Consider the following 21,670-nt stretch of genomic DNA (forward strand, 5'->3'; position numbering starts at 1 on the left):
GGGCAGGTGCTCTGACTGCAGGATTCCACGGGGAGCCAGGAGATGTCCTAGAAGTGGGCAGTGGGCAAGTCGCAGCGGGGCTCACGCTCATATACACAACCCTGACACCCACATGACACCCACTCCCGTGCAGCCATGCCTCTCATAAATGACGCAGGCCACGCCCACCCCCAGGATCAGAAGAGGCAGCCAGGTGTGTTTGCAGAGCTTGAAGGACGAAGCAGAATCCGTCTGTGTGCCCACCAGGGCCCAATCTCTCTCCTTCCTTCCCGCAAGAGGTGCCCCCCTCCTCTCTGGCCCCTGAGTGCTCCGCTCTTTCTCCCGCCAGCACGCACCTTCAGAGAGGCCGTCAGCTCCAGGGAGGGAGCCTCGCTCTAGCCGCTCCCAGCTGAGTGTCTCAGGCTTCCCTTCCTTGCTTCTGAGACAGGATGACAGCCTCCTCCCAGCCAGCCTCAGGCCTCCTCAAGACCCAAAGAGGCGAGGGAAGTGGAGGCAGGTAGACGGGGTGCCACCCAGGTGCACCAGGCAGCTGTGACCTGAGGCTCAGTGCGCAGGTGATGGCTGTGGGGGCCTCACCCTGGCTGGTGCACAGAACAAAGGGTTCAAGGCAGGCCGCTCAGACGTGCGGGCTGCCAGGGACCTCCGCAACCCTGCCTCAGGAGGGGAAGGAGTCTTGGTCTTGGTGGGGCTTTGCAGGGATGAGCAGGTGGCCCATGACAGACAGGCCGTGGCCCTCTACTGAGAGGGGAAGGATCAATAATAGCAGGAGGGATTCATCTCCCGGTGGCAGCGCCCTGGGGCACCATAGCCCCATCGCCAGCGTCCAGAGCCGGAATTCCTCTCATATGCCCCTCCCCCAGGGCTCCAGCATCCTGCCTTCAACACATGTCGAAGTCCTGGATTGGAAACCTCTAGAGGCCTTAGACCCTGAACCCAAGAGGACTGCTGGCAGTGACAGGCCTCCAGTTCAGGGCTGGTGCTGTGGTGCAGTGGGTTAGCCTCTGCCTGTGGCGCTGGCATCCCATATGGGTGCCAGTTCAAGTCCCATCTACTCTACTTCTGATCCAGCTCTCTGCTAATGGCCTGGGAAAGCAGTGGAAGATGTCATAAGTGCTTGGACCCCTGTACCCATGTGGGGGATCTGGAAGAAGCTCCTGGCTTCAGATCGGCCCAGCCCCAGTCATTGCAGTCATTTGAGGAGCGAACCAGAGGATGGAAGACCTCTCTCCCTGTCTTTGCCTCTCTCTGTCTGTAACTCTGCCTCTCAGATAAATAAATAAATCTTTAAAAAAAAAAAAAAAGACCTCCAGTCCATCATCTCACCCAGCCCCAGGCCCTCCCCCAAAAGTCTGCACCTTCCTACCTCACCCACGCCTCAGGGCGCTTGCTTCCTTTGGGGAGCAACCCCTCCGCCACCCCCATGCCTCTGAGCCACCTCCCCCAGACAAGGTCAGAATGCCCAGGGCACCGTGTTACTGTGAGACCCAGACGCTGACAATGGCAGGACTGCCACAGAGACCCAGCTCAGGAAGGCAGAGGCGCCCTGGGGGAACACACTCCATGCTCCCTGGCTTCCGTAGGGGCCATGAGTGAGTTCTGTTTATTCAGCATCGTGTACAGTCTGGGCCTAAGCAAATCTTCCTTATGTCTGTTGTGTTCCAAACACCCACACCCACACACAGATAAAGCCGATCAAGTGCAGGGTGGCCCCCAAGCTGTCCCCAGTCCTGCGGGCCCTGCTCCTGACCTTAAATCCTGAGGCAGAGCCTCCACTGTGCGCACACCAAGACACAGAGGCTGGACTGTAAGTTTCTGGTACATTTTAGAAAGACTGTCCATTATGGAAAGTAAGAGAGAATTCTGAAGCAAGTAGGTGCTCACCAAATGTTTGCATGCACAGCAGGCACCTGTCGACACATGCGTTTCCATGACACTGGCCTGGAGGTGACTGTGTCTGTGCCTACTCCCCTCCCAGGCTACAAGATCCCGAAGGCAGGGAACCCCCAACGAGACAGCGACGCTCAGGAGAGGCCGCAGCCTGGGCGGCCGGGGACCCCGCTCTCAGCAGAGCTACTTCTCAGCCTTGGGGCCCAGAGGCTTCAAGTAGAGGTGGATGCCATTCTTGGAGCGCAGGACCAGCTGGGGCAGCTTGATGGGCAGCCGCAGGGGGTCCACGGAGAACTCAAAGCGGAGCAGGCACAGGGCTGTGACCACCTTCATCTCGTTCATGGCGAACTGCTGCCCGATGCAGTTCCTGCGGGAGCAGCAAAGTGAGCAGATGCAGTGCCCTCAGCGCATAAGGGACGCACGCGTAAGTGGCTGAGACACTGATCGACCTGGGCTTGAAAAAACACACCTTGGGAGCATGGTGAGGGTCCCAGACTGAGTGGACTCACACCGGGCGTTCCTGGCCTGGGAGTCTCTCTTGGAATGACTCACCCGTCCCACCCACCTCCCAGGGACAGGGGCATGACAATGGCAAGAGGGCCCCCGGGGCTTATCTTACGTGAAGATCACCGCGGACTCAGTAGGAGCCCCTTCAGCACCAAGTCCCCATAACGACGCCCACCCGATCCTGCGCTCAGAGGCTGCAGCTGCAGGGTCTCCCTACCTGGGCCCGGCAGAGAAGGGAATGAAGGCATAGGGGTGGCGTCCAGACGAGTTCTCCGGGGAAAAGCGCAGGGGGTCAAAGACCTAAGGGACAGGCCTTGTTTAAACACCCACCAAATCCTGGCAGAGCGGGACCCCCCGCATCCCACCCTATCTGACCTCCAGGCCCAGGGACCGGGTACCTCAGGGTCAGGCCACACGTCGCTGTTCCTATGGAGGGCGTAGATATGCAGGGAGATCAGGCTGCCTGTGGACAGAGCAGAAGCCCAGTGGCCAGGTGATCCATGGAGGCCAAGAACCTGTTATGTCCCTTTAATGAGGCATTAGCCCCTGCCCGACCACTGTCAGGGAGAGAGCCTGACCACACTCGATTTGTCCAAGTACTTCGATCATCACACCCAGTTTGTGCGGCCCAGCGCTGAGCACGCACCTGCTACAGGCATTTGTGGGATGAAGAGAACAAGAAGGAACACAGCCACGGGGCCATGAGGCAGGACAGGCAGCGACTGCCGGGATCTTGCTGTGTTCAGTGAACCCACTCCTGGGATGGTGTTAACCGCGACATCATGCCATGGATAGCAACAGCTCCCATTCACTGGGTGCGGTCAGTGCATCGGGTACAGGTCGAAACGCTGTACAGAGCCAGCACACGGGGTCACACGGCACCATCGCCCATGCTAGCTGTGTTCCCTGATGTCTGGGGTCTACCAGGGCAGGTGGAGTGGTCCAGGACCATCCTGGAGAACCTTCTCTCTAACCCTGAAAACTGCCTTGCCTGCTCTTCTCACCCCCGCTTTACAGAAGAGGAAATGGGGACTCAGAAGTACAGGAGTTTGCCCCAGTGTTGTGAACTGGGATTTGGAGTGCAGCTCTCCAAACACACATCTGAGCTCTCGCTTCTTGGTGCAGATTTGGGCACTGGCACAGAGGGCGCCAGAGAGGCGTCCAGAGGCCTCCAGGCCTACCTCCCAACCCACCGCATCCTACCTGCAGGCAGGGAGCGGCCGTCCACAAAGCTGACGGGCTTGCTGAGCTGGCGGTACACCTGGGGCACGGGCGGGTAGAGGCGGAAGCACTCCTTCATGCACATGGTCAGGTAGGTCATCTTGGCCAAGTCCTCCCTGCCAGCAACAGAAGCAGGACATGCTGGGAACAGGGAGCAGGGGGACCCCAGGAGGAGGCGGGTCCTGCCCCAGCTTCACTACCTCCCCGCTCACCTCCACCACACACCCTACAGTAAGAGGGGCCATGGGGCCTCCACACAACCAGGCCGCACCAGATACAGGTGGCCACTTCCCCATCCCCTCATCCCCTTCACTGCCATGAGGGAAAGGTGGACGGCCCTAGAGATGTATGTGCACCTTGTTATCACAGGCAAGGACACTTGGCAGGACCCCAGGGAACCCCACTAGGGACAGCTTTGTGGGTTCAGTTTGGTTTTCTCCGTAAAGACTCTGTAAAAGGTGTTTTGCACAGCAGGGATCATTGGACTCACATGGGGTCTGAGCTCTGTGCTGGCCAAAGGCAACACACACACATGCACACACACGCACACACACACTGGAATGGAAAGGATGGGCAAGAGCTGGTACCTGTGGTTGAATGAAAGACCAATGTTGCTTTATTGTTCAATGCATCAACAGTGCCAAGCTCAGGGAAAATTTTAAGTGTGTGTGCGTGCATGTGTGTGCATGTGTGTATGCATGTGTGCGTGCATGTGTGTGCATGTGTGTATGCATGTGTGCGTGCATGTGTGTGCATGTGTGTATGCATGTGTGCATGCATGTGTGTGTTGCCTTTGGCCAGCACAGAGCTCAGACCCCATATGAGTCCAATGATCATGATCACTGCTGTGCAAGACCTTTTACAGAGCCTTAAATTCCAGGTCTTCCTCTGCACAGTTCTGAATGTTCATTTGTGTTTTAATGCTTCATGTAACTAGTGTCCTCCAGGTTCCTTCAAGTTCGAGGTGGAAAGGAGTGGCAGAGCTAAATGTTTGCCTCCCTGCCTTAGCCTGGGTTCACACTGTTGCCCATCCCGGGCTGCCCGGCTCTTTCTCTGCCTGAGCTCCGACCCTTCTTGCAAAGCCGGTTCCAGCCCCGCTTGTTCTCATTCTTCTGTCTCAGCATCCAGGCCGCCCAGTCTCCCTCCTTCTGGTATCTCTCTGTGGCTTTGTGGCTGTGTGAGTGTGGGCAGCAACCCTGTTCTTCCCATACTTCCTCCCCGCACCAGGCACCTGAACAGATACCCTAGGAGGTTTCCAACATCTGGCCAATAAAAATGAGTAATGGAGATGTCATCCTTCCAGCCCCAGACCTGGAACTGTGGGTCAGTCTGCCTACAACTGAACCTAAACTTCTCCCATCAACAGCATTTTCTATGGCCCTGCAATGTGCCAAGCCCGGTGCCAGAGGCAGCTTGGAGCCCAGAAGGAAAGATGAGGTGCCTGGCAGAATACAAGGCCTGGGCAGGGCAGGTCGTAGGGAGAAGAGGCTGTGAGCCATGAGGCTACAAAGAGAAGGCAGACTCAACTGGGGTCACGCTCAGGACTTCAGGTGCTGCGCCAAGAAGCAGACGGGCGCATCTTGAGAGTTTGCGAGTGACGGGGTTTGGGAAACAGTCCCTCCTTCTCCAGCAGGAGCGGCGTAGAAGCCGGCCTGCGCCCTGCCACCCACGGACCAGCTCTCCTGGCTCCATGTGGCCCCCATTTCCCCTCTCTCTCTCCCAGCCCTCCCTGGTCTATCCAGAAACCAGACGCTTAGTCTGTCTCTGCCACCAGGGGGAGCATCAGGGCATGAAACCCTAGCCTCATGTTGCCAAGCTCCGCTATGCCACACATCTGAAAATGCTCCATTTGGGGGAAAGAGCCAGAGGTACACCCATGCTCAGCCCCCCCCCCCCCAGAAAAAAGCTACAGCCCTGGAGGGGCCAGGACAGCTGCTGCCAACCTCAGCTGGCTTCCAAGGTGGCTCTGGGTCACCCTCCGATGGCCCGAGGTGAGCACGGCCCTTGCCTGGGCTGGGCAGGACCGCGCGGCCTCACTCACCACTGGAAGGAGTCCTGGTCTCCCAGGATCTCACGGACCTCCTCCCTACAGCGCTGCTGGTGCTCAGGGTACAAGGCCATGCAGTAGAGGAACCAGGAGATGCCGCTGGTGGTGGTGTCATGACCTTCGAACATGAACGTGTCCACTTCAGCGCGGAGGTCTGTGTCCGACAGCTGGACTCCACTTTCACCCTGGGGTGGGGAAGGCACAGCAGGACAGCTCGTAACATTTGGGGTGGGCCCCCAGGAGAATTTGCAACCGTAGTTGTCAAATGAAGGTTCGAGAGGGGGGAGAAGCTCCTGCTCGGCTGGGCGTCAGGACTCTGCCCCAGATTCCCCTCTCTCCCCCCTTCCCCTCCTCCTACTTTCTCTCTCCCTCCCCCTTCTTTCTCTCTCTCTTCTGAAAGCCCAGGCAGGATGCCTGCTACTCCACAAAGCTCTTCTCAGTCCCTCTGATCTGGTGCCTATGACTCTACCCATCTCCAAATGTTAGCTCTGCTCAGTTGGCACACAGAATGCCATGTGGCAAAGAAAGGCGTCCATCTTTTCCTGCATGCACCTGCTAGCCCCCTCCCCCACCAGACTCTAAGGATCTGGAAGGCAGGGCCAGGTCTTTCCCATCTCTGCATCCTAGCACAGGAACTAACCCAGGGTGTTTGTGGAGTGGACAAATAAATGATGAGATAAATGAATGAAGTCTACGCTTCTCCCACGCAATTATCTGCAGGCCACTATTATGGAACCTAATGTGCCCCAACTATGTAATGTGTCCCAACCACCCATACACATGCTGCACCTGCCCACTGCTGAACGCTCCCTGATGTGTGTCACGAACAGGAGGCAGGTGGGGACTGAGGAAAACACGCTTAACAGCCCTACTGGCTGTGCAATGAACCGCGTCCTAGGAGGATGGCCGCGAGAGCCCTCAGGAGCCGCTGGCAGGCAGAGGGCCATCACACTCACGCGGACATCCAAGAGAATGTCCAGGAAGTCCAGATGTCTCCGGTTCTGGATCTTCTCCCGCTCCTTCTCATCCTGCAGGGCTGCCTTCCGCTGTCTGATGACCCTGTCTGGACCCAGAACGCAGGGCATCACTGCCTAGGAACCCGGGCCCTACCGCAGGAGGGAGCACAGAGGGGCTGGGGGGAGGAACCCGGGCTCCCGAGAGGTGGGCACTGCGGGAAAGGCCCACCGGTGTGGTCGTGGGCCGCCCTGCAGGCCCGCAGGAAGCGGCGGCCGTGCGGAGTGAGCCAGTAGATGAAGTCGTTGTGGTACTGGAAGGAGTCGATGCGTTGCTGCATCAGCAGCGTGAGCTCGCTGACTGCCACGTAGTAGCTGCTGTCCCTGCAGGGCCCGGGGAGGCAGGGGGCGCGGCTCAGAGCCAGAGCAGCTCCCTTTCAGCCCCAACCACAGCGCCCCTGCCCTTCCTCTTGAGCCTGCCCATGGAAGCCAGCAGTGGCTGCCTGCCTCTGTGAGCGAGACCTGGCTCCCCACAAGCCCGGCCTCCACACCCCCTCTCAGACCAGGGCCGACCCTCCCCTCTGAGCCAGCCCTGGGGGAGAGCGCGTGACCCCAGAGGTGCTGCTGACCTGTGATTCAGGCCACTGTCTCCTTTGCCAAACGTACACTTCATGAGCGTGTCGAGCGCCATGTGGCCCACGTCAGAGAAGATGTCGAAGCTCTTACCCTCACAGGCCTTTTTCTCCCATTTTTCCTACAGCCAGAGACAGGTGGCCAAGAGGGGGCGCGCTACACCAGATGCCCTACCTGCCCTCCAGCACCCTCCGCCGCCAGGCCCTGCCCTGCCCTCCGTCCTGTTGTGCTGTTGGGGCTGGGAAGCCTCTGGGCCTCAGGCAGATGTTGCCCGTCGCATGGATGCTTTCTCTCTCTTCTCTCGGGGCCGTCGAGAGGTGGTGAGCTCCCCAGCACAGGTTGTGTGTAAGTCAGGTTTGCAGTAATACTAAGGAAGCGTTTCCTGCAGGGGCCCAGATTGGCCCAGGTAGTCCCTGGGGATTCCCCAACCCCAGGACGCCAAGCCAGATGGGCATCGCGCCTGGAGCTGAGTTGCACAGCCATGGTGTTTCAGGCCGCAGTGTCAGGCAGAGGAGGAGGGGTACCCCATAGAGTACAAGACTTTCCCACCCCACCCAAAGACAGGCAGCCCACCCCTCCTCCAAGTCACTGCTGCAGGAGCCTCACAAAGGACTCCCTGGTCTGACAAGAGAGGGCCAGGCTCCCTGTGGAGACAGGGGCCAGGCTGCCCGGCCAGGTCCTCAGGGCCCGCAGCACGTGTCGGCAGAGCCAGGCATTGTCGCTGCCATTGCAGACAGAATGGGGAGCCAGGGCAGAGGTGGGGAGGGCCAGCGCAGGGAGCTCACCAGCATGATGCGTGTGGAGTCGGCAAAGATGGCCACGTAGGGCTTCAGCACGTCGTAATGGAAGCCAGGCGTGAGCAGCTTGCGGTGCTGGAACCACTTGGGCCCATCCAGAACCAGCAGGCCTTTGCCTAGGGAAGGGGAGGGAATGGAGGACAAGGTGGAGGGCTGGCCGAGCAGCCCTGCCCCGTGCCTGGCGGCCTGGAGGAAGCCCACCCAGCCCTGTCCCTATGCGCCGGAGCCTCCAGGACCAGGCCACCAGGAGCTCCCTAGGACCGGGTGGCTGCATTTCTCCTTCTCAGCTGCGCCCAGGAATCTGGCTCAGATGCTACTGGGGGCAGACAATGGTGCTGCAGCTCCCTGGGGACAGGCATGCGGGATGGAAGCCAGCTGCTGTCACCAGAGCCTCAGGGGAACGGCCTGCTCTGCTCAGTGTGCGCCTGGTGGCCTCGGTGGCCTCGGGCGGGACCCTGTCCCCCAGTCACCACACATACCTAGCAACAGAAACGCCTTCCCAGCTTCAAAATGGCCCCTTGGTCTCCCCCAGCCCCTTCTGTCTCTTTCCATTCTATCCGCCCTTAGATCAGGGAAGAGAGAGTCGGAATCATCCAAGTCCACAAAAATGTTTCCCTACGTTTCTGGGTGTCGTCTGGGGGATGTTTTCTTACTCTTGGCTCTGCCTTTTCCCAGACACCAGGGAGATGCTGAGGCCTCCAGGCGATCAGCAGTTAAATGAGAAGTGGGGGTGAGGGAGCTTTGGAGAAGCACACAGTCTCGCGCAAGAATACTCAATGGCTCCCACCTACCGTCAACATGCACCACACTCCTCGTCCTGACGGCCAAGGGTGGCCAGTCCTCCCCAACCAGCTTCATCTCCCAGACACCTTCCAGCCCAGAAGGCGCCCCCGGCCTCTGGAAACACCAGCCACGGTGCTCCCACCACACCTTCCCCAGGCCCTTGCCCTGGATGGCACCTGCCATTAGACTCTCCTGGAGGATCAACTCTGGTGCCACTTCCTCCGGGAAGCCATTCTTCCCACTCACACATTCTCCAGGTCCTTGCCCTGTCTGTCTGAGGAAAACGACAGGCCCAGCAGGAGAAGGAGGCTGGAACCCACTTTCCCAGCCAGCTGGGAGCCCTCCTGCCCTTCCACCTGATCAGAATAGGAGCCAATTTGAAAAGCCCAGGACCCATTCAGAAAGGTCATCCTTAAGGTTCCACCCCTCTGGAATCATCCTTGTGTGGAAATCTGTACCAGCCAGGGTTTAACCAGAGCAATAGGGCCAGAGGAACAGGTTCTTCTCCAGGGAACAGGACAGCTCGGCGAGAGAAGGTGCCTGGAATCCGCCTCCCCTGCCCTCCAGGAGTTCCCCTGCCTCCTGAGGAGCTGCTGAGAGGAAGCCAGGCACGTGGGGGCCAGGAGGGCCAGGTAATGGGATTATCCGCTCAGAGTGGACCGCCCAGCATCGTGGATTGGGACAGCAAGGGGCAGGTCAGGCCGGGGCTCACTCACCAATCCACTGGAGGAAGAAGTCATACACATCCGGGGCTTTAGGGTCTGTTGGCGGAGAACATTGGGTCAAGCTTGGACAGGGAGTTCCCACAGGAGGTCTGTGGATCAGAAGAGTGGGGACAGGGGCCCAGGCCTCCTCCCCCACCCTCCGCTCCCCTGAGCCCCTCACCCCCACGGCTGTACACAGCTTTGGCGTAGTCGGGCTCGTAGATGTTCAGGAAGCCAATGAACTGTCCAACCCAGAGAGGGTGGGCGTAGGGGAACTGCTGGGTCCAGGTCACCACCTTGTCCAGGCTCCCCGTCTTCTGGATCTGAAAGGGTGATGGAAAACCAGGGCCACCCAGGAACCCGGTGTCACCAGCCAGGCCCCAAGCCCCTGGGCTTCCCTCCCTCCACCTGCACCCTCCTCTCCTAAACACCCCGGGGCAGTGCCTCCCACATGCCACTGTGCTAAGTCCAAGCCACCCTCCTCTCAGGCCTGGGTTAGCTCAACAACCCCTAAGTGGCCAATCTGCCTTCCGCCTGGCACCTGCCGCCAGCCCTCTACCTGTGCTGCAGCCAGGCAGAGCTTCCTTCTTGTTGTGAAAGCTTTTTTTCTTTTTTTAAGATTTATTTTATTTATTTGAAAGGCAGAGTTACAGAGAGAGAGGGAAAATGAGAGAAAGAAAGAGAGAGTTCTTCCATCCGCTGGTTTTCTCCCCAAATGACCACAATGACTGGGGCTGGGCCAGGCTGAAGCCAGGAGCCAGGAGCTTCTGCCAGCTCTCCTACATGGATGCAGGGGTCCAAGGACTTGGGCCATCTTCTGCTGCTATCCCAGGCACATTAGCAGGGAGCTGGATTGGAAGTGGAGCAGCCAGGACTTGAACCAGCACCCATATGGGATGCCAGCCTTGCAGGCCGGCAGCTTAATCCAAAACACCACAGCACTTGCCCCGTTATAAAGTCAATCTTTGTTATGCAACAGAAAAATCACCTCAAAGGGGAATGAGACTGGCACAGGGTTAACCTTTCATTTTATGGTGAAGACAGATAGTAAACAAGCAAGCTGAGTATGACAACCACAGACACGGGTGAGTGCTGAGCAGGAACTAAACACAGGGCCACAGGAAGGCCACAGGAAGGGCACCTGCTTGGATAGGGTCATCCAGGAAGGCTTCCTGTTGGAGGGGACATTGGCGGTGAAACTCTGAGAAGGTTGAAGATCTGGCCACATGAAATGCAAAGGAAGAGCATTCTGGGTGGAGGAAATAGCAAGTGCCAATGCCCTGAGGTGAGACAGAGCCTGGTGCCTTCAAGGAGCTGCCCTGTGGGGGGAGTCACCTGAGACGAGGGTGGGGAGAGTGCCTGGAGGGCCGGGTGTGGGAGGCAGGGTTCCTGCTGCAATCACCCAGAGGTGTGTTACAGAAATGGAGCTCTCCAATCACCACTTTCACGTGGGCAGCCTGCTTGCATTTGCCAAGCCTCGTCCTCCTTCCCCTCTAGTGCATTTAACTGCCACTCAATGTCATTAACACTGAGCGTTCCAGCCCAGGAGCCTGGAGCAGGGCTGAGCTCCGCAGTCTGTGAGCAGGTGCCGGGGAGGCTCCTGTGCAGGAAGTGCTTGTGCCAAGCCCCTCCCATCCTTGCCTCCTTGAATCCTCATGAAACTTCCTGAGGTCCTGTTCTAGGGAGGGGGAGGGAGGTTACCTGCTAAGGACCACACAGCGCAGGAGAGGAGCTGGGATGTGAACCCGGGAAGGTGACGCCACGCCACAATCTCTGCAGCCCGACAGAACCCAGCCCGGTGGTTTGATTTTTAACTTTTTGTTCCAGAAGGGTTCTATATTTTAACACAAAAGCTGTGGGGTTGTGCAGAGTTCCCATGGACCCCAGGCTTTGCGCCCCCGGTTGGCAGCGTCTCCTGTGAGCGCCTTGGTCACAGTCTAGAACCACGCTTCTCCTGCATCTCCTGCGTCTTAAATGCAGCTCCCTCCGTCCTTCCCTCCCTGCCCAGCCCCTGGTGGTCGATATCCTGGGCTCGTGTGGAGCGGTTGTGAGGCTCCCACGCATGAGAGAGACAGGTGCACTTGTCCTGCGTCTGACGTGCGTCACTGCGCAGGATGTCCTCTAGCTCTGTCCATTTTGCTGAGAAGGACAGGACTCCATTCTTTGTGTGGCTGACCAGCATTCCATTGCCTATCTATCGCACGCTCTCTTTACACATTCATCCCACGACCGACTCCTTAGTTGATTCTTTCTCCTGGCTATGGTGAACAGGGCTGCAGAACCCTGGTGGAGTGGGAATCTCTTGGATGCAATGATCTCCCATCTTTTGGGTGTACACCCAGTGGTGGGCTTGGTGGGCCATTTGGAAGTTCTGGGCACTCTCTTTGCCTGCTACAACTTCCTCCCACTCCCAAATGCCCCCAGCCTGCGTGAGACACCATGCTCTGAACGTTCCCTGGAACGCTCCCACCACGAGCAGAAAGTAGGGCAGGGAACCTGACCTTGGCTAACACGCTCCACCCCTATTCTCCTGGAAACCTACCCACAGGCTGCTAAACGCGACCCCTGCTTAGTAGACGACGTGTTAACTGGAAAGCAGAGTGAATCGGGACTAAGCATCTGATGGGGGCCTTGCCGTGTGCGTCGCCCTTGCAGAAGCCCTGGACTCCCAGTGGCCACAAGGATCTTGTGGAGCACGAGGACTCTGAAACAAGGTGGCCCTGCATGGCCCATGTGGCTCACTCGCTCTCGCTCTCTCTCACGCGCGCGCGCACATGCGCGCGCACGGCACCTGGCCATCTCCTGAGAAGAAGCTGGCTCCCTGGCAGCCGTGTGGCTGTGGTGAGGAGCCCCTGTGGCTGCCTTGCGGGCTCCCGGCCTGCTACCCCTTCCTCCAAGCAGACTCCAAGGCTCGCTGTGCCTCTGGAAGTCTTGGGAGCCGGCATTCGAAAACAAAGACGACCTGCAGGAGCGTGGTCTCGGCTCTGCACCTTTGCTCAGAGCGCCCTTCCTCCTCGCCCTCCTTCCTCCCGAGAACACTGGGGCCGTCCTGCTGTTCATGACCCCCGAGCTGAGTGTCCTCCCCAGCACCTCCCTGATCCCGCTCTGCCGGCACTCTCTGCCCCCTCGGGGCCTCCCCCCACCTACAGCCTGCTTTGTGTAATAACACACCCATGGTTTTTAACATGAACAATATCAACACGCATTCAGCACTGGCTGTGCGTCAGGCACGGTGCTAAGCACGTGACGTCCATTCTTGCATGTAATCCTCTAAAAGTTCCGAAAGAGAGGCGCCAGGCCATTCCATGTCACAGATGCGGAAGTGAAGTCCGGTCACACGGTGGGCAGTGATGGAGCTGGGCTTCACACTCAGAGCCAGGACGCCTGCCCCCTCCCCCGGCTGTGGGCAAGCCGCATCCCACGGGACTCAGCACAGGACCTCCGGGACACAAGATGTACTCGATGCAGTGTGTGGAGAGTGAATGGAGTGAATCAGGAGATGAGAAGGAATGGAGACGCCAAAGGAGGAAAGAAAACACACAAACATCTGGCTAATCTGAACATGGGCCAAGACGTTCAGTCTCAGGAGGAACCAGCCCAAGGTCTTGCTCCATTTGGGGAAGTCAGAGAAGGGCTGTCACAGTACTTCCCGCGTGACAGACACATTACAGATTTCCATCTGCTCTCGCCAGCTACCCCAGCCTGTCTTCTCCAGGCTACGAGTTGATTCACTTCCCGTTTCCACATTCAACCTCACGACACAGGGGATGGAAGGGGACAGACATGCACTGAGCTTCTATCAGGTGCCAGGTACCATCGGAGTGAATTCACAGATGTGCCCAACGTGAAATAATCACCACTCCTGTTTACAGATGAGAAAGCTGGGGCTCAGAGAGGTGAACTCGTTTGCCCACTGCTTACAGGTTAAGACTGCTCCAGCTCAGCTTAGAGCCCCATGCTCTCTTCTGCACACTGAAGCCTTTCAAGGCCGCTGTGCTCGGTGGCATATATTGTGCACTGCACACTCCTAGGGAATGCCATTCCTGTTGCCATCCGGGTATGTTCTGGACCTGCTTTTCTTCTCTATAAATGTCTCTCTCTTGGCCCCACCCACTCAACTCATCCGTGTTGTGTCTTCCCGGAACAACCTTTAAAAATGACATAGGCACCTGATAATGTAGCCTGCACAAATCCTTGTCTGACCCAAGCCATTACCTGCCAAGGGCCCTAGATACTGAACCAGCTTTGGCCTCCAGGCACCCACCTAGGCCTTCTTCCCCTCCCAGGCCCTCTGTAGAGTCTGGTGCAATCTCTGCAGAAGTCCTATCCCTCACAGCCTCTGAACTCAGAATCCCGGACTCAACCCAAGGCGGGTTGTAAGAGGGTCATCTTCCTTGAGCATACAGTATCAGAAAGAGCTCCAAGTGAGAAAAGTCCTCCGCACCTGCAGATGAGAGGGAATTTTCTGGTGGCCCTGCCCCCTCCCGGCTGCTCCCTTCTCTCTTATTTTTCTATTCGCCCTCCTGGGTTTTCCTTGCCAACTCTCTGATCACGATGGCCACTTCCCTTCTCCCCAGAGCTTCCTAGTCCAGGGAGCCCCCTTGAACAGGGCAGGGAAAGGCATAAGGGACAGAATAGCCAGACTCAGAGGCTCTCTGGGTCGAGGGAGTTTGGGCTGATCTGGTTCGTCTGAGCCCGCTCCTCTCCCTACCAGCCACGCAAGTGCCCTCTGCAGCGTCCCCTAACCTCATGCGCACTGCGGTCAAAGCCAGCTTGCGCGCCCCCAGCCTTCTCTTACGTGCACTTGATTTCCCAAGAAACCTGGTGAGAGTGAGGCTGGTCCCAGCCCCTGGCCCCGCTCCCTCAGCTGCAGCCCTGAGCCATGCCCCCCTATTGCAGCTGCAGGCCCCCGGCACCCTCCCTCTGGGGGCCACATGGCTGCCTGCATAGCTCCTCTGGTCATACAACTGTATGCCTAGGCGCGTCCTTGAGCCCTGAGCTGAGACACGTGCAGGGCTAGGAGGTCCAGGCCAGCCTGTTTTTCTCTAGAAAGAAGGAAGCAGGGAAGCCACCGGGGAGGTCACTCCCTGCTCCCAGCTCCCCAGCCCCTCCCCACTGCCTCGCATTCGCTCTCCTGTTGACCAACGAGGCATGAGCTAGGGCAGGGAATGGGAAGAGCAAGCGTGAATCGCCACTCAGCTCTGCTCCCCAAGAGTCTGAGGAAGCTTTGCTCCAAGAATGAGACCAGAAAGGGCTTTCAACGCCGCCTAGCCCAGCCGTGACCTCCGTGTATCCGGGAGAGGAGTCGCGTGAGGCCGGGCAGCCAGGAAGCCTGAGCGAGGCTCTTCCTGCTGTTTTGCCTGTCAGCAAGCCTGCTCTGGCCGGCTGCCAGCTGACTCCATGCCCAGTTGACCAGTGGCCAAAGCACAGGCTACCTGCCCAGCCAGTCTGCAGCTGCCGCAGCCCTCCTGGGAGCCGAATTGAGAACAAACACAAATCTGCTCACCCAATGGGATGGGGGGCTTAGGAAAACAAGCAGGGAGGGGAGAGGGCAGGGCTTTGCCTGTCCCAGCAGGTCGGGCTCCTGGGAGGCAGGGCACGCTGCTGTCACCTTGCCGGTTCCCAGGGCTACCTGCGTGGCACCGGCTCTGAGCCCCAAGAGCCCAGACATCTCTCACAACAGAAACCTGACTGCTTTTCCAGACAGACCAACCTCTTTGGACTGTGTTCATCCTTAGTACTGGGCTGAAAGGTTTCCCTTTGAGTCTCCACTCTGCTTTCTAGAGCCACATGGGCTCCCAGTGCTGGAGAGGCCCCGCAGGGCTTGGAGGCTGGAGGTCCCTGGGACAGACATTCTCACCTGCCCTCGGGTACCCTAGCCTCAGCGGCCTCCCTACCGCACACACACACACACACACACACGCACACATATACTTTTGTCAGGTCCCAGTGTGCACGTGAGCCCATGCCTGCGTTAAGCTTCCAAAGGAACTGAAGGGTTAGGGGTGCCTGCTCCCAAAAAAAAGCAACAACCAAAAGTACGAAGAAATGGCCAGAAAAGTCAGTGAAAAGAAAAAAAGGTTCAATGAAGGCAAACTCTTGAAAGATTCAACTCTGGGGTTGAGCAGAGCCATGGAGAGGCTGGAGAGAGAGGCTCTAACGCACTGCAACAGAGACGTGATGCCCCCCCCCAACCACTCTGATGACAGACAGGTGACTGCATCCTTGGTCCCCCCTTCAGAGACAGATGGCACATGCTGTGTGACCCCAAAAGGTACAGAGAGAACCTCGAGGTCTATAGGAGCAAAGGGACTTGGGGTGTGAGCTGCATGGGCCATGCTGTGGTTCGACTGGGACGCGGCTCCAGAACTCATCGAGACTTTTAGCCCCAAAGTCAGAAATTGCTGGTGCTGAGACGGGGGAAACTGAATCGGGTTACAGTGTTTAAGGGTGGTCCTGGGTCGCCAGGTCACGGAGGGGTGCTTTTGAAGGGAGTTCCCAGGAGAAGGTTAGTTATAAAAGCGGAGCTGGGCCCAGCTTCTCTTCTTCCTGGCTGACCACATGATCCTTCCTGCGCACACACTGTGCCCTGGCCATTCTCCAGCCTCATCTGGTGGCCAAACCAACGGGGCCACCCCATCTTGTACTGCGAACCTCCAATACGGGGAGCCAAAGTAAACCTCCCCACTTCACAAGCAGCCTGCCTTAGGTGTGTAGTTATGGAGATGACCATGACTCTCGGCCACCGTAAGTTGACTGGGAAGTGATGATGGGCCTTGTCCAAAATCACACGGCTCCCGTCCTGTCCAGGCTCTGGATTCCACACCCTGCACCTTCTCCCAGGGGCTCTCACCTACTCTCCTGGCTTCCTCTGCCATCCGTGGCTCCCTCCTGAGCAGCCTGCCCCTGCTTATTGCTCTCCCAAGGCCGGGAAACCCACCCAAGCCCTGGGCGTCCACGTGGAACATCCTCCAGGCCCCTCGGGGCCCACGTGCACTCCCGTGTGAGGAAGCGGCCCTGAGCAGCTCCAAGCCCAGGACCCGGGCTCCCGGGAGCACAGCGTGGCTGCAGGCCCTGAGCCTCGTCTTTCTGGGTCTCAGACTCCCAGGATTTAAAATCCAGATCTAGAAATGCATTCCTGCTGCTCACAATGCAATCCCGCGGCTCGAGGAGCCTCTCTGGCTGTCGGTGCTTTTCCAAATCCTGCCCAGACGGAGCTGTGTGGCCGCCTCAGTTTAGTGAAGCTCCAAGGCAGTCCTTGGCCCCCTCTTCCTAGTGCATGAGGGGCCCCTCGTGGACACCCTCTCATCTGACTGGGGGGAGGGCCTTGACACCCTCTTCCCATGTCCCCCACGCCAAGGCCCGGCTCACTCTGCCTTGCTTGGGGCTCACTCCCCAGTGCCTGCCTGCATCCTCCAGCCACCTATTCCATACCCAGAAGTCAGTGTGACTTTTCTCAAACACAAGTCTGACCTCACCGCTCCCTTGCTTCAGTCCTCTCAAGGGTTGCCCTGGGAATAAAGAAAGGCCTTCCGGTGTGGCTTCCTGGGATCTATGTGGCCAGACCCACTCACCTCCGCCTCATCCTCGCGCCCCTATCCACCTTCCCACCACTCCAAAAGTGGGAGCTCCCCAGGCAAGCGTGGCGGGGGGGCTCCAAGATAAAGCTGACTCCCCAAGCACAAGGCGGTCTTTCCAGGCTCTGGGCCTCGCCCAAGGAAATGCCTTTTCCTCTGCACGTCCACAGGCAGCTCCTTCCAGATTTTTCAGGATTGTCCTCAATATCACCTCCCTCAACCTTCCCTGCCTTCCAGGCTGATAGGGCCCCAAGGCCCGGGGATGTGTCACACACGCGCTGCCTTATCTGGCTCTCCGACAGACCTGCTTCAGTCCACGCACACCCCGTCTCTCAGTTCCTCATCTTCTGGTCTCAGCACAGGGCCAAAGCTGGGCAAAGAGGGACCTAAGACTTGGTGGGTTAGACAAAAGGAAGAGGGTGAAGGAGGTAAGTGGCTCAGGGTGTTTCGAAGAATCCCCTCCACCGTCATCTAACATCTGCCATCCATGTGCCCAGCAGTTGGCAAATGACCCCTGATGGCTTCTGACCCCTTTCTAAGGCAACAAGGTACAGAAGATGACCTCTGTGTTACCAGCAAGCAAACGAAAGCACAGAGAGTGGAGAAACTCACCCAGGAGGGCAGAGCAAAGGCCCACGATCAATGTTTGCTGAATTAATTGTGCATTACACAACACGCGGTCACGGGGAATGTTCCAGCAATGGGTGGGAACAGGGAAGAGAGGCGCCAGCAATCTCAGAAGATCATCTTTCCTTGGCCTGGGAGCTGGTGTTCCCCACTCACACACACACACACACACACACTGACCCCACTTAGGGGTCCTAACTTGAGGCCAAAATCGAGCACCTCCTGTGTGCCACGTCCCCCATGGGCCCCAGGGGGGGATGAGGGGGTCTCTAGCAGAACAGGACACATTCTGAGACTTGTGTAGGAAGACAGTGGAAGCCACCAGGGCCTCCAAGCTGTAACTGGAGACCAAGAAGGGAGAAATTAATCCTGATGGACAGATCCTCCCCGCCCCCACGCCCTTCTCCAGCCAGTCTTCTTCCTTCCCGCTCCACTCCTGTCACCTCCAGGCGTAGGAGTCAAGTTTGTAGTTCCTTCTTATGGGCTGACCCTGTCCTAAAATTAAAATGCAGGAGTCTTGGACTCAGCCATGACTCAAACCCTGAGCTCAAGCACAGTCTTAGGCGAACAGCTTGCACCCTCTGTGCCAATGTTTCCTCATCTTCACACTGGGGAAACGAATCCCCACCCCACCCTCCCCAGCTTCCAAGTTCAGGTGTGGAACCAACCAAGAGGTGCCAAGCGCCGGGGGAATGCGAAGGGGCACTTTCTGCAATGGTTCCCAGGAAACTTTGTAGTGCCCAGGAGCAGAGCAGCCCCCCGCCAGCCCCTGCCCACCTTCCCGATTGCTGTGGCAGAGCCAAGAAGCCAGGGCTCAGCTCTGACCCATGCCCTCCACGTGTTCTCCAGGGGAGGGGGCAGGGCAGCTGGCAGAGATTCGGGAGAGGAGAGCAGATCTGACTTGCAGGTAGAGAAGCGAAAGTCCCTGTCCTAGCGAGGTTCCCTGATGGAGGGCAAAGCCCACTTTGCTAGAGGCAGGCGGGAGTGGAGGAGTGGAGGGGGCCTGAGAGGAAAGGGCGGAGCATGCGGTTCCGTCCATCTCAGCTCTTGGCCATCTTCTCTTCTTCCCCGGTGGGGTCAGACTCAACCTCCCCATGACCCGCCTTCCTTCCTTGGCCAAGCTTCTCCCCAAGCCCCCGGTACCCTCACTGATCTTCACCCTCACCGCCTCCGTCTGGGCGCCCCTCCCCTGGCACTCACTGTTGGTTTATCCCCAGTGCCTCTTCTGTGCCAGGCTTTGCACTGGACCCTGAGGGCACAGAGATGAATCAGACCAGATCCCCATCCTCCAGGGCCCACCGGCCAGCAGAGAAGATGGCCAAGAGCTGAGATGAGAAGGACGGGGCTGACAGGGGATCCTGGGAACGCAGCAGGCGAGGCTCCAGTGTCTGCGTTTCCCTAGACAGAGCAAGCTCCCTAAGAGCCTGGACAGGGTCTCGCTCCTCCCCACCCAGCCTGTCTCTTCTAGATGTCCCCAGGATGCACACAGGTCACTAGGAACAGGGCTGTCTGTAAAAGCCAGGAGGTCAAGGTCATTTACAGTGTCAATCAAGGAAAAGAGGCAATAGCACAGGCCTTGGAATGAGCAAGGCGCATTCAGGAGGTAGGGAAAGGAACCTTGCCTCTCTCTGAGCCTGGATCTCCAGCCTCTATAGCTGCATTCCCAAACCTGGCTGCAGATCAAAACACTTGGGGAAGTTTTCAACTCACACTCCCGATACCAATCTGGCAGATTAGAACCTCCACAGCCTGCAGGTCCATAGGCTAATCCTCCACCTAGCGGCGCTGGCACACCGGGTTCTAGTCCCGGTCGGGGCGCTGGATTCTTTCCCAGTTGCCCCTCTTCCAGGCCAGCTCTCTGCTGTGGCCCGGGAAGGCAGTGGAGGATGGCCCAAGTGCTTGGGCCCTGCACCCCATGGGAGACCAGGAGAAGCACCTGGCTCCTGGCTTCGGATCAGCGCAGTGTGCTGGCCGCAGCACGCCAGCCACAGTGGCCATTGGAGGGTGAACCAACAGCAAAAGGAAGACCTTTCTCTCTGTCTCTCTCTTTCACTATCCACTCTGCCTGGAAAGAAAGAAAGAAAGAAAGAAAGAAAGAAAGAAAGAAAGAAAGAAAGAAAGAAAGGAAGGAAGGAAGGAAGGAAGGAAGGAAGGAAGGAAGGAAGGAAGGAAGGAAGGAAGGAAGGAAGGAAGGAAGGAAGGAAGGAAGGAAGGAAGGAAGGAAGGAAGGAAGGAAGGAAGAAAGAGGCATCGGCCAGCGCTGCAGGTCAATAGGCTAATCCTCCACCTAGCGGCACCAGCACACCAGGTTCTAGTCCTGGTCGGGGCACCAGTCCTGTCCCGGCTGCCCCTCTTCCAGTCCAGCTCTCTGCTGTGGCCCGGGACTGCAGTGGAGGATGGCCCAAGTTCTTGGGCCCTGCACCCACATGGGAGACCAGGAGAAGCACCTGGCTCCTGGCTTCGGATCAGCGTGGTGCGCTGGCCGCAGTGCGCCGGCCACAGTGGCCATTGGAGAGTGAACCAATGGCAAAAGGAAGACCTTTCTCTCTGTCTCTTTCTCTCACTGTCCACTCTGCCTGTCAAAAAAAAAGTATAAAAAAAAAGAAATGGGCATCTCTGGGGCCAGCGCTGTGGTGCCATGGGTTAAGCCACTGCCTGCAGTACTGACATCCTATATGAGTGCCAGGTTGAGTCCCGGCTGCTCCACTTCTGATCCAGCGGCCTGTTAATGCACCTGGGAAAGCGGCAGAAGGTGGCTCAAGTGCTTGGGCCCCTGCCACGCATGTGGGAGACCAGGAAAAAGCTCCTGGCTCCTGACTCCTGGCCTCAGCCTGACCCAGCCCTGGCTGTCGCAGCCATTTGGGGAGTGAAACAACAGACGGAAAATCAATCTCTCTCTCTCTCTCTCTCTGCCTTTCCCTCTCTCTAACTCTGCCTTTCAAACAAAAATTTTTTAAGACAGGTAACATTTTAAAAATAAAGGAAGAAATGGACATCTCCGCACCACACAGAGCAGAGAGAACACTGCTGCTGAGCTCCAGACGCGACTGGCAGCTTCCATGAGGGGCTTGCGCGCCTCCCCTAGGCCATCACCGAGCTTTAGCAGAGCCTTGTCTGAACTTCGGGCCTCAGAGTGATGGGAAGGGGTCTGTGGCCTACTTGGGTCCCTGTGTTGAAGCCCCCGCCGTACCTCCCACCTTCTGAAGCCAGCTTAAGGCAGGACTGAGACAGACAGAGATCCTGGCAGCAAGGCCAGATGGGAACGGTGACCCCCAGGTCAGCACCACTGCCCAGGCTGAGGGTCTCCCTCCACAGCCCCCGGGGGACAAGCTGGATTCTTTGAAGGTGAGAAAGCCATTTCCTTTCTCCTCACCCCCTCACCCCAGCTGTGTACCTCGAGGGCGTGCCCAAACAGCCAGTGAGTGGGTGGCCCTGGGAAGCTGTCCATGGCCCGGGCCAACCTCTGCCTTCGAAGCAGCAGGCGGAGGAGCTTGAGGAAGCCTAGGATCAAGATCAGTCCGGAAGCCCACAGGCCCAGGCGGGAGAGGAAGCCGAGCATCGTGGCTGGAGCGGCAGCCGCCGAGACTCCAGCTTGTCTCCCGCTGTCCCTGGCTTCTCTTATACTCTGAACCCAGGCGCCCCGCCAGCTCCCACCCCTCGCCACGCCCTGCAGCCAGCAGCAGCCCAGCCCGGGCTGAGTGCCACAGGGAGGAGACAGCAACCCCAAAAATCACCGGCAACAGAGGTGAGAACTTGGCTGACTTTTCCCAAAACTCAGTTAAAAGCATGCTAGGCGTGGGCACCCCACCTTGATTCCTTGGGGGAGCCCGTAGGGGGCAACTCTTGGTGTAATTTTCAGCATGATAGCTGCTGCCTTTCCCTACAGGCATTTTTTACACATTAACCCATTTAACCGGGACAACAGGAGATCATA

The 21,670-nt window shown here is 58.0% G+C and overlaps 1 protein-coding gene across 1 annotated transcript; it reads right to left on the bottom strand.

Annotated features, from left to right (window-relative positions):
• Positions 1-1,589: 1,589 nt before the first annotated feature.
• CYP4B1 (cytochrome P450 family 4 subfamily B member 1) lies at positions 1,590-21,328 on the bottom strand. The gene is given in 12 exon segments (NM_001082103.1): positions 1,590-2,254; positions 2,612-2,694; positions 2,793-2,857; positions 3,598-3,731; positions 5,657-5,847; positions 6,619-6,725; positions 6,848-6,999; positions 7,245-7,369; positions 8,034-8,161; positions 9,545-9,589; positions 9,714-9,855; positions 21,131-21,328. Coding segments are annotated over 12 exon segments (1,521 nt in total). The 5' UTR covers positions 21,296-21,328; the 3' UTR covers positions 1,590-2,070.
• Between the last annotated feature and the right edge of the window lie 342 nt (positions 21,329-21,670).

Source organism: Oryctolagus cuniculus, chromosome 7, assembly GCF_964237555.1.
Source record: "Oryctolagus cuniculus chromosome 7, mOryCun1.1, whole genome shotgun sequence".
In the NCBI taxonomy this organism is placed as follows: Eukaryota; Metazoa; Chordata; class Mammalia; order Lagomorpha; family Leporidae; genus Oryctolagus; species Oryctolagus cuniculus.